General features: G+C 41.2%; 1 protein-coding gene across 1 annotated transcript; it reads right to left on the bottom strand.

Annotated features, from left to right (window-relative positions):
• Window positions 1-1,117: 1,117 nt before the first annotated feature.
• On the bottom strand, window positions 1,118-18,836 carry cnpy1 (canopy FGF signaling regulator 1). Its single transcript, XM_064936607.1, has 7 exons — window positions 18,619-18,836; window positions 15,125-15,192; window positions 14,619-14,721; window positions 7,566-7,681; window positions 3,279-3,488; window positions 2,273-2,369; window positions 1,118-1,300 (listed from the first exon to the last, which is right to left on the bottom strand). The coding sequence occupies exons 3-7, from the start codon at window positions 14,710-14,712 to the stop codon at window positions 1,260-1,262; spliced, it is 558 nt and encodes a 185-aa protein (XP_064792679.1). The 5' UTR covers window positions 14,713-14,721; window positions 15,125-15,192; window positions 18,619-18,836; the 3' UTR covers window positions 1,118-1,259.
• Between the last annotated feature and the right edge of the window lie 628 nt (window positions 18,837-19,464).

Raw genomic sequence — 19,464 nt, 5'->3', positions numbered from 1 at the left:
CATTTGTTCTTCGTTCCTTAGCAAAGGAGGTTGACATTTTTTCCTCCAAAACTGACCTAAATCTTTCCACAAATAAGTGTAGATACATGTTGGGTAAAAATAAGTGTAGATACATGTTGGGTAAAACTCCAAAAATGCTCAATAATATTTAGACCATAAAGCCCCAAAATACACGTGACTATTTGTCATTATTGGATAAAGCTGTGAGGGTCATTATATGAAAAAGGAACAACATTGTCCATGAGGTTTTGCAGTTCCCTGGTATATAGCAGTGTGTTCAAACTGTAGATGGTGAATTTACAACCTCTGTTTTCTGAGATATGTGTTATCACAATTTTGTTGATAATTGACCCGATTTAGGAATTTACACGTTTTTATAGGGAGATAAGCATATCAGGCTGCTTATATCTGCCAAGGCTCTTCTGTACGTTATTTTCCCCCACTTTGCACAGAATTTTTGTAACACTGAAAATGCTGCCTATCGTCGAAAAGGGCTATTTTAGAAAAATTGTTGGATCAATTGTCATAACATTTGACATACTTCCCCATATGTCAGAGCACATACTGGGTGACTGTTTGTTGGAGACAGCAGATGATGGAACGTAAGGGGACTGCCCATTTCAAAATCAAGAATCAACTCCCTCCTCCACCCAGTACACACAGTGCAAATCAAATGCAACCTGGCATGCGGAAATCCACTATCTCCAACAGTTGAATTCTGGACAAGAAATGGCCTGTACAATCAACAGATTTGGAATTCTGTGACATTACAAACAATTCTAAAGCTGATCAGCTGATGAAAGTGAAAGCACAAAAGTGGAAAAAAATGCTCATCTAGATCATCTTGACATTGCTTGTAGGATGCCACGGTATCTTTTTTTGACATGGCTGCTTCCTCACAGTCCCTCTAGGCTGAGTATAGCACTTTTAGTTTTGGTTATGTGTTTTTACACCCATCATATCCTTATTTTGAGTGCTACTTCTTCCTCCTGCATATTTAAGAAATGTATAATTTATTACTTTTTGACAACAGCTCCCAGCTGGAAGTTACTAGGACTACCTCTGAAGAAACACCTGACTTTCTATATCATAATACAATTCAGTGGATTTGACAACCTTTGTAGTATCTCAATTCAAAATAGAAAACTTTATTTATAAGTATTCAAGTTGATTGATACAATATCCTTCAAGAATGATTTCTTCATTTGAAATATATATCTAAACTGGTCCGGTCATCGGCAGCAGAGATGCATGTAAAACTATAGTTCGTCACTCTGGAATTTGGTGCCTTTACAGTGATCTGGAAATGAAATATAGACAAAAATGAGTCCGCCATCTTCTCAGATGGCCTATTGAGAAGAACTATCGATAATTGCAGACATCCAGTAGCAGACACACCATTTACTGCAATGACACCTGCCGAAAAATGAATGACATCATATTGAAAACATACGAGAGATAGGAGCTGTGGTTTCTTTCGGATGATGAATGCCATATAACCCTGATACTCAAATAGCAGCGAAGAGGCCAAATCCGTCCTGACTTTCTTCACATAGCACATTCAAACTATCGGTCTACGACCGCGATCTTGTTGAACAAAAATTGCCCTTTAGCTTCTCTAATGGAGTACTAGTTTCATATAGGTTCACAACATCATCCTTTGAGATGTTAAATTGTTAAATAAACTGTTTCAGCTTAGATATAATACTTGGCCGGTTGAGCTGCTGTTTCAGAACTCTCACTTAACAGGGTTGAAACAAAATGGTGGATCAAAGATGTCAGTTACGTAAGGGGGAAATCATGACACTACAAATTGAGCTGGAATAAAGGTAGTTAGTGTCTGGATGTATACATTTTCATATTCTGTTTTCAGATGCATAATAACCAAAAGTGGTCATGTTTCTATTCCCTGGAAGCAACACGGTACTCTTCTAAACATGTTTAACATCACCAAATGTTGTATTTTGTAGGTCATCTGTCCGCTATTCTTTACAAATCAAAGCTCTTCAATGCCCAAACACCCAGATACAGTGATTATTTGTTCATACAAAAAAAGAGTGATTAGTCATTTTAATAAACTCTAAAAGCAAATCAAAACCCAATGCTGTCATCTATACTCCATTTGGGTAATGATGTGAGTGATAACATAGTTCTAGGTAGTATCATTTGGGTAATGATGTGAGTGATAATATAGTTCTAGGTAATATCTATGCATTAAGGGGCAAACAGGAGGCCTGGTCAGAGAGAAACAACAACATGTCTGAAACCGTACCTGATACTTCATTGCATAACTTGTCAACCACATGGTCTGTCTCTTTGGCAAAGAGAGAGATGATATCATCTTCAAACTCCTCCACAATGCTTTCACACTGTAACAGAAGAAAGGGGATCGGTTGCCACTCGACAGACAGCAAAAACAGGTCCTCCGCACATGAGAGATTCACAAGCATGTAGTTTCACACAATAGTGGGCATGGCCGTGAGGCAGACTGCCATTTTTCCTCTCGCCTTGCCGTTCAGCCATCTTGGATGACTCATGTATCCTAGATAGGCAACACGATTGTTGGCGAATCCACACACACACATCTTTGCGCATTATACGATTTCTTACTTGTGATGCTTAACTTGATCTTAAATATGCGCAACTTACGTGTAAGACCGCAATATAATTGTAAATTAACAAAAGGAAAACGCGTTATTGCCTGCATTTTGGGTTAGAATACAGTACACCCCTGGCACCAAAATGACAAACTTCAATGTTACATTGTAATAACTGAAAAAAAAAAATAATAATAATAATGAAAAATACAAATGCAAGCTTTAATACACATGTTTTCAGATTTCTTGTTATAATTTCAATTAATGGCTTTCTATATTACAGACTACGGTGCATGCAATATATCTTAATTAGAAAGGTCATAAGTAAAGTGGAAAAACAATATCAATGTATGTTTTAATGTTACGGGCCCAATTATCAATAATGTAAATGGATTTTCAGATAATATCAAGCTGTGATATCGAAGGCCAAGGTATAACATTGAGTTCTGTACTTTAAATGACATCAAAGTTTCATCCTGTTTAACAAAACATAATAATCAGTTTCCCTCTGCTACCAATATCTCTATTCAACCTTGAAATACTTAATTAATAGGTGAAAAAAAAGACTTGGAAATGCAGAACATAGGAAAAAATTTCACCTGAACTTTGAAGTATGTACAGCATGAGTGAAAATAAATTAATAAATATGTGAGTAAATTAATCAATTATTGCCACACTTACCACAAATTTTAGGGCATTGGATCCCTCTGGGCCGTCAAACTTGAAATTGTTAAAATCAGGAAAATCCCCAGCATCAGAACTTCTTGGAGCAAATCTTTTGTATTGCTTTATCTTGGTGTCTGGGTCCACATGAAGAGCATAGTCACTCATGCTACCACAAACTCCATCCAGAAGCTCACTCAAGTTGGCCTCAGACCTAGCAAGAGGGACCTGGTGGATAAAAAATAATACAAATTAAACTTAACTGAGTTTGATTCCAGTTCTATGAAGTTGCTTGGGATCCGGCCGGGTCATGTCGGTGACCCCTAACTTCCATTCCCATCACACAAACAACCCCTACTTCCCCTATGCTGGAACTATGACATTTAACCTGTAGAAGTATACCCCTTCCCCTTGGAAACAGGACAACACATGCAATGGTGTCTAGACAGGTCAAGGTGCACCATGCTCCCGCCCCCGTGGCCTCCCCGGAAGGAGAGAGGGGAAAGGGTGACGGGGGGCAGGGGCAGTGAAAGGGCCAGGGAGGGGGGCTGAGTTAAGGAGCAGGGGGAGGCCTAAACAGCAGCCAAGTGCAGGGTAAACAGTTCAGTCTCATCCTTTGGTCCCTTTTGGCGGTTCATCTCCTCCACCCTCCAATGATCAAAGCAGGAAGTTTTCCTTGTCAATCCCGGTCAAAAGGTGCTGGGCAAGGGGAAGGGGGGGCATATTGCAGATGAACTGGATTTTGTGCAATGTAGATATATCCCTGACCCTATTGTCCCCTTTCAGCCTCAGTATGGACCCTTCCGGACCCACTGATTACATTATAGAAGCATTTTCCCCCTCCTCTTTTTTTATATCTGACTCGTAGTGACACAAAGGGGCTTCCGTGGCTCACTGCCATCTGCTCACAAATAAGATAAAAAGGTTTCAGGAAACTGCCTGAACCTTGGTACACATTTCTCTCCTTTTTCAATGTACAGATAGCTAAGTAGTTAACATTGAGGATGGTCTATCAACAACAAAAATGGTTTGACTACTTCAACATTAATGTTTAACTTTTAACTAATAAGTCACTTCAAAATAAAAATTGGAATATCAACCATAACAGCAATTTTTTGCAAAAATTGTAAACCAAAAATGGAGCTATTCTGATTATTATTACATTTTATTACACCATAGGTGTATTTCTATGAATATGTATGATGAGATCTTGACTTGATTGGTCAGAAAAATCTGCCTAAAATGTTTGTTTTTTTAGTTTTTGAAACATACCAAAAACGTCCAGCATGAAAAAGTCCAACGTCAAGCCAAATCCTTATCATGCAATCCTGAAAATGGTGTGGAATTAAATTCCTTCCTTACCAGTCTGACGGGTTTGAAAGGGACCTGTCAATCACACATTTCCTGAAGAATGAGGAGGGGACTAGGCAGACCTTGCAGAGAAAAGGCTTCTCAGGGATGCTATCCTCCATTGAATTCCCATTGGAAAACCAGCCATTATTGGAAAGGGGCTTTCAATTTCTGGTGTGAATAATATGGACCAATGAAAACACACAAATTCATAAAAACTAGAACCTATTAATGCCACCATTTACAACAATGTGTAATATTGTTATAGTCTTCAGAAAAGGAAATATTTGCATAAACACACAGACAAATGATTGCCTCAGTATTTACCTTTATCGTGACAAGACAGAAATGTAATTTAATGAAGAGTGACAAAAAAAAAATGTCATGGTCCAACCAGAAACATTGAAAGCCATTCGCTGAAAATTAATACATTTTTGAAATACAATCTATATACGAATATAAAAACAGAAGACATGAACAACTTCCATCAACTTATTCATCTAAGTTCAATGTCTTTGGCTTAATGATTCATTGTTGTAGGTTTAACTTTGTGGTGTGACTGGTGTCAACCTTCCTTCAGGGAGCCCTGCTGCTTTCTGAGGACAGCAAAGGAGACTTAAGACCAGCAAATCTCCTATGATGGCATCTAAGCTTGAACACCCCTCCCTCCTTGATTCAGACAGGGTCAAAAGCCAGTGGGGTGGGGTGGGGGCAGGGTTTCTTGGATTTATGCTCAGAAGTCAAAACAAGCCAGTGATTAGTGCAAAAGGTACACTTCCATAGGGCAGTAAGTACAGAAGTTGATCAAAAGAGTTGATCAGCCATCAGGGTCTGTTGGTCGTTTCACTTAAAAGTCAGTGTGCTTACCGTTCAGAGCACTGTAAAAACCAGGTACATAATTCAATACTTAACTCTTCTCGTACTAGTATTCATTTTGATTTAGTAATTATAGTGGAGCTATATCATTGCATTCATACACTCTCTCTACTGACAACAACAGGGGTATTGCAGAGGCACACCCCCACAGCTTGAGGGCAAACAAAATGGAATATGAACATGACTCACAGGGGTATAGAAACTGTAATTAGCATTTATTTTCAAATTAACCCTATTTTAGGAAACACTTAATGAGAGCCTGTGAATATGACATACACACCTGATCCATAGACAGCATAATAATCAGGAAGGACGGAGACTGATGGCAAAAAAACTATTCTCATGTAGCAAGAGCACCCTCCAGGAAACCTACACCACCCGATGTCACAGGCAGGCAAAAAGATCATCAAGGACAACAACCACCCGAGCTGCTGCCTGTTCACCCCGCTACCATCCAGAAGGCGAGGTCAGTACAGGTGCATCAAAGCTGGGACCGAGAGATTGAAAAACAGCTTCTGACTCAAGGCCATCAGACTGTTATTAAACAGCAATCACTAACACAGAGAGGCTGCTGCCTGCATACAGACTTGAAATCATTGGCCACTTTCATAAATGGATCACTAGTCACTTTAATAATATTTACATATCTTGCATTACTCATCTCATATGTATATACTGTATGTTATACCATCTATTGCATCTTGCCTATGCCGCTCTGCCATTGCTCTTCCATATGGATATATTCGTATTCCATCCCTTTACTTAGATTTGTGTGTATTAGCTAGTTGTTGTGGAATTGTTAGATATTGCTGCACTGTCGGATCTAGAAGCACAAGCATTTCGCTGTACTCGCAATAACATCTGCTAACCATGTGTAGGTGACCAATGCAATTTGATTTGATTTGAAAAGAGAAGGTAAAGACGATACTTCATGAAAAAATGAATCCAACTCCATGTTTGTTATACTATGCCTATGGAATGTTTGATTTAACTCAAATCTATATGAATGAGAGATAATTAGAGTTGTCATATTAGGAGATATAATATCAGAATCCCTTTTACTTGAAAGTGAACTTGAAATGGCCATGGGGGAGAGGAAAAACCACAAACAGCCTCGCTAAATGAACAGCACGTTACTAGCTATCAATTACCATCAAAAGGGGATTAACCCCTGAGATCAATAGGGGAGCTGACCAGCTAATGACGGTCCCTGGACACTAGTGATAGGACACTGGAACACTACCAGGTCTGACCTCTTCACACCACAACAATGCTTGGTTCGAAAAAGGGGGAAATACAGTGGTTTGAATATTCCAGAGGGAAATACAGTGGTTTGAATATTCCAGAGGGAAATACAGTGGTTTGAATATTCCAGGGGGAAATACAGTGGTTTGAATATTCCAGGGGGAAATACAGTGGTTTGAATATTCCAGAGGGAAATACAGTGGTTTGAATATTCCAGAGGGAAATACAGTGGTTTGAATATTCCAGGGGGAAATACAGTGGTTTGAATATTCCAGGGGGAAATACAGTGGTTTGAATATTCCAAGGGGAAATAGTGGTTTGAATATTCCATTTGGAAATACAGTGGTTTGAATATTCCAGAGGGAGATACAGTGGTTTGAATATTCCAGGGGGAAATACAGTGGTTTGAATATTCCAGGGGAAAATACAGTGGTTTGAATATTCCAGAGGGAGATACAGGTGAAACAGTATTAAAGTGGGTACCAATGCTTACAACCATCCAAACTGAAATGAAGTTACATACTGATCTTTCTTTTCTTCTGCCGGGATGTTTCACAAGACACTAAATTCCATTTCTCAAGGTATGAGATCCAGGAAACCAGGAACTACTATGAAACCACTAGACCTATGCTTTATCAAGTATTGTAAGTATGAATATGCATTCTTCAATGTATGAATGATGCATCAATCTCTTAATCCATAAATCATCAAATATTTTTTGTTCAAGGAAGTTCAATTGATAGCTTTATGTGTACTATGAGATGTTTTGATCTAGAGGAGCGCACTTTGGAATAATTTCCTACTTTTGCAACATGCTTTTACTGAGGTAGGTACCTTTTTATCAGTCAGGCTCCCATCAGGGTTGAGTCTGAAGCCTCCCACATGGATTGTCTTCTTCGGATCAATCTGACTGATTGAATAATTGAGCTCATCAACAATAGCCCTGCATGCTAAAAAAAACAGACATAGATTAGAACAATCCACAGCACTCATTTACTATAAAATAAGTATTTATAGATCCATATTATACCCACAGCTAGCGAAAAGCAAAAGTAAAACTACAATAAAATTATTTCTCATGAAATAAGCTTGATAGAAATGTTTTGATAATACAGGGTGCACACTAGAAACAAAAGTGAATAAGTCATTATGTATGCAGAACTATTGATAAGAAAACATATACAACTCATAATACACTACATATACAAAAGTATGTGGACATCACATCAAATTAGTGGAATCAGCTATTTCAGCCACATCCGTTGCTGACAGGTGTATGAAATCGATCACACAGCCATACAATCTCCATAGACAAACATTGTCAGTAGAATGGCCTTACTGAAGCGCTCAGTGACTTTCGACGTGGCACAGCCATAGGATGACTTTCAACAAGTTAGTTCATCAAATTTCTGCCCTGCTAGAGATGCTCCTGTCAACTAGAAGTGCTGTTATTGTGAAGTGGATAAGTCTAGGAGCAACAACAGCTCAGCCATGAAGTGGGAGGCCTCACACGCTCACAGAACAGGACCGCCGAGTGCTGAAGTGGGTAGTGCATAGAAATCATCAGTCCTCGGTTGCAACACTCACTACTGAGTTCCAAACTTCCTCTGAAAGACAACGTCAGCTCAAAACTGTTAAGGCGGGAGCTTCATGAAATGGGTTTCCATGGTCGAGCAGCCGCACACAAGCCTAAGATCACCATGCACAATGCCAATCTTCGGCGGGAGTGGTGTAAAGCTCGCCACCATTGGACTCTGGAGCAGTGGAAACGGGTTCTCTGGAGGGATGAATCACGCTTCACCATCTGGCAGTCCGACAGACAAATCTGTATTTGGCGAATGCCAGGAGAACGCTACCTGCCCCAATGCATAGCGCCAACTGTAAAGTTTGCTGGAGGAGGAAAAATGGTCTGGGGCTGGTTTTCATGGTTCGGGCTAGAACCCTTAGTTTCAGTGAAGGGAAATCTACAGCATAAAATTACATTCTAGATTATTCTTTGTGGCAACAGTTTGGGGAAGGCCCTTTCCTGTTCCAGCATGACAATCCCCCATGCACAAAGCGAGATCCATACAGAAATTGTTTGTCGAGATTGGTGAGGAAAAACTTGTCTGGCCTGCACAGGGCCCTGACCTCAACCCCATAGAACACCTTTGGGATGAATTGGAATGCAGACTGCGAGCCAGGCCTAATTGTCCAACATCAGTGCCTGACCTCACTAATGCTCTTGTGGCTGAATGGAAGCAAGTCCCCACAGCAATGTTCCAACATATAGTGGAAAGGCTTCACAGAAGAGTGACGGCTGTTATAGCAGCAAAGGGGGGACCAACTTCATGTGAATGCCCATGATTTTGGAATATATATATATATATATATTACATATACAATTAAGTCAAAACTGTACCTCTGCCCCTGTCTTGGTAAAGAACTCAAGTGTAGATTTAGCAGTGTGTTTTAGATTATTGTCCTGCTTAAAGGTGAATTCATCTCCCAGTGTCTGATGGAAAGCAGACTGAACCAGGTTTTTCTTTTTATCCTTAACTATTACAAGCATACCCATAACATGATGCAGCCACCACTATGCTTACAAATATGGAGAGTGGTACTCAGTAATCAGTTGTATTGAATTTGCCCCAAACATACCACTTTGTATTCAGGACAAAAAGTTAATTGCTTTGCCACATTTATTCCTGTATTACTTTAGTGCCTTGTTGCAAACAAGATGCATGTTTTGGAATATTTGTATACTGTACAGGTATCCTTCCCTAGGTTAGTATTGTGGAGTAACTACAATGTTGTTGATCCATACTCTGTTTTCACAGCCAGTCAACTCTGTAACTGTTTTAAAGTCAGCATTGGCTTCATGGTGAAACCCCTAAGCGGTTCCCTTCCTCTCCGGCAACTGAGTTAGGAAGGACGCCTGTATCTTTGTAGTGACTAGATGTACTGATACACCATCCAAAGGGTAATTAATAACTTCACCAAGCTCAAAGAGATATTCAATATCTGCTTTTTTTCTTAACACATCCACCAATGGCTACCCTTCTTTGCCAAAACTTGGAAAATATCCTTGGTCTTTCAGATCTAATTAAGTGCATTTTTAATTTGTCACATGCGCCGAATACAACATGTGCAGACCTTACTGTGAAATGCTTACTTACAAGCCCTTAACCAACAATGCAGTTCAAGAATTAGAGTTAATCAAATATTTACTAAATAAACTAACCTACAAAAATAACAATAACAAGGCTATATACAAGGGGTACAGGTTAGTTGAGGTAATTTGTACATGTAGGTAGGGATAAAGTGACTATGCATAGATAATAAACAGTGAGTAGAGGCAGTGGATGGTGGAGGGGGGTGTCAATGTAAATAGCCCGGGTGGAAATTTCATTAATTGTTCAGCAGTCTTGTGGCTTGGGGGTAGAAGTTGTTAAGGAGCCTTTTGGACCTAGACTTGGAGCTGCGGTACCATGTGCCGTGCGGTAGCAGAGAGAACAGTCTATGAGTTGGGTGACTGGAGTCTGAAATATTTTTGGGTCTTCCTCTGACGTGGTGTCCTGGATGGCAGGAGCTTGGCCCCAGTGATGTACTGGACTGTACGCATTACCCTCTGTAGCGCCTTAAGGTTGGATGCTGAGCAGTTGCCAAACCAGGCGGTGATGGAACCGGTCAGGATGCTCTTGATGGTTCAGCTGTAGAACCTTTTGTGGATCTGTGGACCCATGCCAAATTATTTCAGTCTCCTGAGGGGGAAATTGTGTTGTCATGCCCTCATCACGACTGTCTTGATTTGTTTGGACCATGATAGTTTGTTGGTGATGTGGACACCAAGGAACTTGAAACTCTCGACCCGCTCCACTGCAGCCCCATCGATGTTAATGGGGGCCTGTTCGGCCCTCCTTTTACTGTAGTCCACGATCAGCTCCTTTGTCTTTCTCACATTGAGGGAGAGGTTGTTGTATTGGCACCACACTGCCATGTCTCTGACCTCCTCCCTATAGGCTGTCTCATCGTTGTCGTGATCAGGCCTACCACTGTTGTGTCGTCAGCAAACTTAATGTTGGTGTTGAAGTTGTGCTTGGCCACACAGTTGTGGGTGAACAGGGAGTACAGGAGGGGACTAAGCACACACCCCTGAGGGGCCCCAGTGTTGAGGATCAGCGTGGCAGATGGGTTGTTGTCTACCCTTACAACCTGGGGGGGCGGCCCGTCAAGAAGTCCGGGATCCAGTTGCAGAGGGAGGTGTTTAGTCCCAGGGTCCTTAGCTTAGTGATGAGCTTGTGGGCACTATGGCATGGGAACAGCATTCTCACATAGGGCAGTGTGGAGAAATTGCGTCATCTGTGAATCTGTTGGGACAGTATGCGAATTGGAGTGAGTCTAGGGTTTCCGGGATGATGGTGTTGATTTGAGCCTTGAACAGGCAGGTTACATTCCCTTTCTTGGACACAGGGACTATGGTGGTCTGTTTGAAACATGTAGGTATTACAGACTCAGTCAGGGAGAGGTTGAAAATGTCAGTGAAGACACTTGGTAATCCGTCTGGCCTCGCAGGCTTGTGAATGATAACCTGTTTAAAGGTCTTGCTCACATCGGCTACGGAGAGCGTGATCACACAGTTGTCTGGAACAGCTTGTGCTCTCATGCATGCTTCAGTGAGCTTGCCTTGAAGCAAGCTTAAAAGGCATTTAGCTCATCTGGTAGGCTCTCCTTACTGGGCAGCTCACCGCTGGGTTTCCCTTTGTAGTTCGTAATAGTTTGCAAGCCCTGCCACATCTAACAAGCGTCAGAGCCAGTGTAATAAGATTCAATCTTAGTACTATATTGACGCTTTGCCTGTTTGATGGTTCATCTGAGGGCATAGTGGAATTTCTTATAAGCGTATGGATTAGTGTCCCGCTCCTTGCAGCCGGCAGCTCTAGCCTTTAGCTCGGTACGGATGTTTCCTGTAATCCATGGCTTCTGGTTGGGATATGTACGTATGATCACTGTTGGGATGATGTCGCCGATGCACTTACTGATGAAGCCGGTGATTGAGGTGGTATACTCCTCAAAGCCATTGGATAAATCCTAGAACATATCCCAGTATGAACTAGAAAAACAGTCCTGTAGCATAGCATCCATGTCATCTGACCACTTCTGTATTGAGCGAGTCACTGGTACTTCCTGCTTTAGTTTTTGAATGTTAGCAGGAATCAGGAGGATAGAATTATGGTCCGATTTGCCAAATGGAGGGCGAGAGAGAGCTTTGTATGCGCCTCTGTGTGTGGACTAACGGCGGTCTAGAGTTTTTTTCCTCTGGTTGCACGTGACATGCTGGTAGAAATGAGGTAAAACAGATTTAAGTTTGCCTGCATTAAAGTCCCCGGCCACTTGGAGTAATTCTTCTGGATGTGCATTTCCTTGTTTGTTTATGGCCTTATACAGCTCGTTGAGTGCGGTCTTAGTGCCAGCATCGGTTTGTGGTGGTAAAACAAATGGCTACAAATAATATAGATAAACTCTCTTGGTAGATAGTGTGGTCTACAGCTTATCATGAGGTACTCTATCTCAGGCGAGCATTACTCAAGACTTCTTTAATATTAAACATCGCACACCAGCTGTCATTGACAAATAGACGCACTCCCACCCTTTGTCTTACCAGAAGTAGCTGCTCTGTCCTGCCGATGCACGGAAAACCCAGCCAACTCTATATTCTCTGTGTGGTAGTTCAGCCACGACTCGGTCCTGTTGGTAGGATAGTCTCGATCATAGATCATCCAGTTTATTTTCCAGTGATTGCACGTTGGCCAATAGAACGGATGGTAAAGGCGGTTTACCCACTTGCCGACAAATTCTCACAAGGCACCCGACCTCCGCCCCCTGTATTTCTGTCTTTTCTTCACGTTAATGATGGGGATTTGAGCCTGATCTCGGGGAAGCAGTATATCCTTTGCATCATTCAAGAAAAAAATCTTCAGACAGTTCGAGGTGAGTAATTGCTTTTCTGTTGTCCAGAAGCTCTTTTCGGTCATAAGACACGGTAGCATCAACATTATGTACAATATAGGTTACAAACAATGCAAAAAACAAAATAGCATAGTTGTTTAGGATCCCGTAAAACGGCAGCTATCCCCTTCGACGCCATTGTCTTTGTGGTTGAATCTGTGTTTGAAATTAACTGCTCGATTGAGGGACCTTACAGATAATTGTATGTGTGGGGTACAGAGATGAGGTTGTTATTAAAAAATAATGTTAAACACTATTATGGCACACAGAGGGAATATGTGCAACTTACTGTGCGACTTGCTAAGCACATTTCTACTCCTGAACTTAGGTTTGCCATAACAAAGGGGTTGAATATTTATTGACTCAAGACATTTCAGCTTTTCATTTTTAATTAACTTTTAAAAACATAAAATAAATAATTCCATTTAGAAAGTATAGGGTATTGTGTGTAGGTCAGTGACAGAAATTCTCAATTGAATCCATTTTAAATTCAGGCTGTACATATAAAGTGGGTAAAACAGTATGTAAACATTACTCAAGTGACCAGTGTTCAATGACTCTATGTACATAGGGCAGCAATCTCTAAGGGGCAGGGTAGAGTAGCAGGTGATAGCCGGCTAGTAACAGTGACTAAGGTTCAGGGCAGGGCAGGGTGGTGACTGTTAACAGTCTGATGGCCTAGAGATAGAGGCTGTTCATCAGTACCTCGGTCACAGCTTTGATTATTTAATGTATTAGTAGCTTGAGAAGTGTTACATAGTCATGCAAGGATGACTCCAAGGTTTGGTAAGACTGCAGTGCTGGGTTCAAAGAAAGAAAATGGTGCTCCAATTAAATGTGATGAGCTGCCTTTTACCAAGTTTAACTTGCCTTTTTAAAACATAATTGCTAAAACTATGTAATAGCTGGAAAATGTTAATTATCATGATGACAAAGTTTTCAATAGTGAACCTTTTTTTATTTTTAGATAAAGAATATTGTAAATTGTCTCTGTCCTTCTACACGTTTGAAATTCAAAAGAAATTGTAATATACACGATGGGAGACAGAGAGTTGGTTTCAAGCGCAGGGTGCAGCAGGTGTTTATTGTAAAGGACCACAGGAGGAGGCAGGTAGCTGGGTCCAGGGGCAGGCAGAAGGTCGTCCAAAAGGGCAACAATACAGGCAGGGAAAAGGCTAGTAACGTAGTCCGGGAGATCAGGCAATAGCTAGATAACAGGAAATCCGATAGGCTAAAGTACAGGCAGGGAATAGGCAAAAGGAGTCGTTAGTGGGGCATGCAAAAACTATCATGCACGGGACAGAGCTCTGAAAGCTGTGTCGCAAAACAAACAATACCTCACAGTGATGGGGTGGGGGCAAAAAACTGAACTAAATTGTGTGTTATAATGACATACAGGTGTGTGAACAGGTGATTAGAATTCAGGTGATTGGGATCTACATTCAGAGGATCCACGTGTTTGAGAGTGTGAGCTGGAAAGTGAGCTATGTTCAGGGGATCTACGTGTTTGAGTTGGAATTGGAAGCAGACGTTACAGAAATATTTTTTTTAAACTGCACGCACAAACAATAAGACCTCAATAGTTTTACTAATATAAGGATTGTCCGAAATTGCACAGTAAAAAAAAAACTCTTGATAATCAAGAAAACAATCAGATGTAGAATAGGAAATGCAGGTGGCAGGTGAAATGATAGGAAACAAGCGTACAATACATTAGTTTGCTTGAGTTAACTTTCACAAAATAATATATTTTATCACAATACTTCACAACCCTTTGCAAATCTATAGTCTGTATTGACTATCAACAGGGGCTGCATTACATGTAGGCCTAAATCCTGAAAAAAAGCATATTGCATAGGTAGAAAAGGACAAAGTGGACAAATAAACATCCCAAGTTACCTGAACAATACAGCACCGTGTCTTTTTTCCCTTCAGTAGTTTCGGTTAAGATACTCATTGCCACCAAGGCAATTTGAATAATCCATGGTGCCATATTCGTACCCTGAGAGAAAGATATGTATAAAGCAGGCAAGCAAAGCCAATTCATTATTCAATTATTTTTTTTAAAGAGCGCCACCCACAGTCTATCTAGCAAGAGTCATATTCTGAAATCCGGTTGAGGCAAATTACTATAGAAGTAGCCTTAATTTAACACAAAACAACAAGAAAACTGATTTCCACAAACTGTCTAGACATAACAGAATGTGTTGAGCGCCAAGTAGTTACATGATCTGTACAGAGCTAGAGTGAAACTGGGTTTAACATGGGCCATAAAACTTAGTGCCACTCCACAAGGGACTTGGCCACAAGTCGTGTTATCTTTAGATCAAATATTCAAACAGAACTTAGTCTACAACTTCACTTGAGAAGTATTGATAAATAGTGAAAGGAGGTGGAACACAAACCGGTGTTAGAGGTCCTTGAGGTTAGTGGTCCTTGAGGTTAGTGGTCCTTGAGGTTAGTGGTCCTTGGTCTAGCAAAAAGTTAAGAGGGTAGTGAATGATGAATCTTTGCAGAGTCTGTGTAGTCTAGAATAGTGGAGTATAAATAAACAAGAGTCCTTTATTCCAGCAAAAATATATATGTTTCTGTCTTTGGTGATATATTTTGATTGGATGGCTAAAGCTGAACACAGTTTGAATGAGAGAAAACATTATTGTGCTGTTATGGGGTTGATAGGCTTGATACTGTTAAAATGTATATTTAACGGTAGAATTAACAAAATGACGTTGCAGGAGCAGCACAGCAGATATTGCGATGAGCAGGAAGCAAGAAGTCGCTCGCACACAGCCACACAAAGTATCAGTGCATGTGCACTTACAATGTGGTAGCTATGGCACCAGTGCCTTCTCTGTCTATACACCGACTACGCACTGTGAGTAGGGCCCTGCAACCGCTAGGGGGCCCCAGACCCAAAAAATGTTTAATTCAAAATAAAATGTTGGAACTCAGTCGGGGTCGGAACTTACTGTTAAGAGTGATAAAAGTAAAAATACACAAGGTGCAATTTAGAAATGTGGTAGTGCATCAGCAGTTATCCACTTGTTATGTCAGTCGCTGAGCACGGTTACCTTCACAAAATAATATGATTATTGTGGATAGTCAGATTAACATAATAGTTCTATTGAAACGTTTATACATGCTTTGTAAGAAGAACACTTTCCTTAATAATCCTGTTTCCATGGACAGATCTGACATCAGTCTACTGAATGCACTCTGATAAATGCAGAAAATCAGCAATCAAAATAAACGTTCTACCACAGCTTCCATGTTATTTTTGGGAAGCATATTTGATTCTGTGTTCGGACATATAAAATGTGTATGTGAAAACTACTTCTAAGACGCACACATTCAGTTGTTTCCGAACTCACTTCATTCGGTCTAAAGAGGGAGGCTCTCGCTGGTGTTTGCACATACACAGATCAAATACACCGCTGGAACACCGATTAAGATGTTTACATGTTCTAATAATTCAAAAGATTTCTCTGAAAACCAGGTGTTTTAATCTGCGTATGCTTACTTCGATTTTGACCTTACTGTAACGGTTTCTTCAGGTGAAAGAGAGTCGGACCAAAATGCGGCGTGGATATTGAGATTCATGTTTAATAAAAATAACTGAACACGAATAAATACGAAAACAACAAACAAACAACAAAGCCTAAATATGGTTCCCAATCAGAGACAACGATAAACACCTGCCTCTGATTGAGAACCACTTCAGACAGCCATAGACTAGGCTAGAAAACCCCACTAAGCCACAATCCCAATACCTACGAAAAACCCCAAGACAAAACACACCACATACAAAAACCCATGTCACACCCTGGCCTGACCAAATAAATAAAGAAAACACAAAATACTAAGACCAGGGCGTGACACTTACGCTGATTAAGATAAGCAGAGTAATGTGTTTACATGACTATTGCATAATCTGCCTACAGCCATAATCAGTTTAATATCGAATTATTACTGGGCATGTAAACGTACTTACTGACAGTCACTCAATTTGCCCATGTCAGCTAAAAATATTGATTGCCACTACAATTTGCCTACCGCTCCAACAGATCCACAGAATATATCATTCCATCGGTATTCACATGGCCGTAACACATCTGGACCAGAGGAACACCCTACATGCTATTCATTGACTACAGTTCTGCATTCAACACCATTGTTCCCTCCAAGGTCGACTGCAAGCTCAGAGCCCTGGGTCTGGACACCACCCTTCGCAAATGGATCCTGAACTTCCTGACTGGCAGACCACAAGCTGTGAAGATTGGCAACACCAACTCCTCAACACTGACTCTTAACACATGGGCCCCCCAGGGGTGAGTCCACTGTACTTCCTGTTCACCCACGACTGCGTACCTCTGCACGACACCAACTCCATCATCAAGTTTGCTGACAACACCACGGTGGTAGGCCTGATAAGAAACAACGATGAGTCAGCCTATAGAGAGGAGGTAAGTGAGCTGGCATTGTGGTGCCAGGACAACCTCTCCCTCAACGTCAGAAAAACAAAGGAGTTGATTGTTGACTTCAGAAAGCAGAGGAGGGAACATGTTCCAATCCACATCAACGGGACTGCAGTAGAGAGAGCCAGCAGTTTTAAGAACTTCAGCGTCCACATCACAGAGGACTTGACATGGACCAACAACACCACCACTCCTGTCAAGATGCCTCAACAGCGTCTGTACTTCCTAAGGCGGCTGAAGAAATTTGGCATGCCACCTCGGGTCCTCTCCAAATACTATCGCTGCACCATCGAGAGCGTCCTGACCGGTTGCATCATGGCCTGTTATGGAAATTGCTCCATCCACAGATGCAAGGCCCTCCAGCGGGTGGTGAAGGCCGCACAGTACATCACTGGGACCGTGCTCCCACCCATCCAGGACTACGTGAAACGGTGCCTGAGGAAGTCACGCAGCATCATCAAAGACCTTACAACACACCCCAGCTACAAGCTGTTCACTACCTTAACGTCGGGGCGACGTCATTGGAACATGAGGCCTAATACCAACAGGCTCAGAGACAGTTTCTATCTACAAACCAATCAGACTTCTGAACACTTGAACTGAACTGACCACCTGCTCTGATTCTCCGCACCTTAGCACACATGGTTTCACTCACGCACACACACACAGCCCCCCCCCCCCCACACACACACACACACTGCTACATAGTGCACAATTTAAACACTTGCCCCCCAATACCCCCTTCACAAAACATGTGTAAATATTGGACTATAAATTGTGCCTTCCTGTATTATACTTATGCTAAAATGTTATGACTGTGAGGGGGGCCCCCCAACCAAATCTTGCTTAGGGCCCCTAAAAAGTTTAGCCTTGCTGTGCTCCAACACTCTTAGTCGTTGTGGAAATAATTGACCCGCTATGCTGTTTACTTTGTGCATCTAGTCATATAACTGACTCTATCTTTAAAATCAACTTCCGGTAGATCACTGTTGAAATAAGCAAAGGCATGTGGTATGAAGAAAGCAAGGTATACTATAGGTTGACTGACCTACACAGACACATTAGTTAAAATTATACCCTCGTTAAAATGCATTGCAAAAAAAAGTTCAACAAATAATTATTTTTTGATAAAAAATCCTGGATGCAAAGCACTGTAAATTGACCACAGCACTGTAAATGTTCCTTTAGACGCCTTGCTCTCATTGACAGCGTTCTGGATGCATCACTGGCGGCGCGTTAAAAGCGGCAAAAACTAAGCTAAATTGAATGCAGCATTCAGCATAGATAAAGTTGTGGGGCAGCCTATTTTCATGTAGCCTACCCTTGTCAAAAACATTATAAAGAGAAAGGCCAAATATGCTACCCTACCATTTTCAAATAATTACACCAGTAATAGTGGATTACAATAGACCCTTGGAACTTACCTGATTCAACAGTCAGGTGAGTAAGAATTAGGAACTTTTCAGCACGGTAGGTTACAGCAGTGAAGTCGGATTCAGACGCGAGGGACAACGTTGTGAATGCTGACTGTACATAAAACAAACGGCTAAAGTGAAGTTCGTTTTTTTAATGTTCGCCTGTATTGAATGAACCATGATCATATCTACCTTACTGTCAGTGGACAGTGTCTACTTACGTGCTTGTTCCAGGCGTTGCCACGTTCAGCCAGGAAGCAGAACAATGACAGCTATGTGAGCCAATGATATTGTAAACTCAGCACAGATATCCAATGACTGAACGCTGCCTCACGGGAATGAACATACTGAGAACACCGGGCGTCGAGTTGCTCTGAGTTGCTTTCCAGATCGACAACAATCACCTGCTTTTGAGCTAACAGTAACTTGATTATGCTTGTTAATGAGTGAGTCGACTATATAGACTCTGCGCAAATTTTCTCCATCTTTCCAAGTAGTTCCTATCCTGTAATACCCTTCGCAGTCGACCCTTGTGAATAAGCCCAATTGCCTAATAGTGCAATATGAAGGCTATGCTGATCTCTTTGTTAAATGACCCACATCATGTGGGCGCATTGCTGCAGAAATGTGGACAGAAGTGTAAGCCAATTTGCCAAGCACCACAATAACACTCACACAATTTATACAATGAGTTATAACGGTAGATTACATATCCTTAAACTATATAAATGAACAATTCTTCTTCTTATAAACCCTTTAACATTCATCAAACAGGTAATGGTCAATACTGTATCCCTACTTTATTGTATAGTAACCATTGGCGTGCTGGTATAATTTTTCTTGCAGGCTTTTAGG

The sequence above is a fragment of the Oncorhynchus masou genome, chromosome 3, assembly GCF_036934945.1.
Source record: "Oncorhynchus masou masou isolate Uvic2021 chromosome 3, UVic_Omas_1.1, whole genome shotgun sequence".
NCBI classification, from domain to species: domain Eukaryota; kingdom Metazoa; phylum Chordata; class Actinopteri; order Salmoniformes; family Salmonidae; genus Oncorhynchus; species Oncorhynchus masou.
This window is presented reverse-complemented; position numbering and strand designations above follow the sequence as displayed.

What these genes read in the sequence shown, in the direction of transcription:
- cnpy1 (XM_064936607.1), bottom strand. Translation starts at nt 14,712, where the DNA reads ATGGCACCATGGATTATTCAAATTGCCTTGGTGGCAATGAGTATCTTA. An exon ending in CACGGTGCTGTATTGTTCAG is followed by an intron (nt 7,682 to 14,618) that starts GTAACTTGGGAT and finishes TGTTTTTTTTAG; the next exon opens with CATGCAGGGCTATTGTTGAT. An exon ending in GGAGCCTGACTGATAAAAAG is followed by an intron (nt 3,489 to 7,565) that starts GTACCTACCTCA and finishes TTTATCCACCAG; the next exon opens with GTCCCTCTTGCTAGGTCTGA.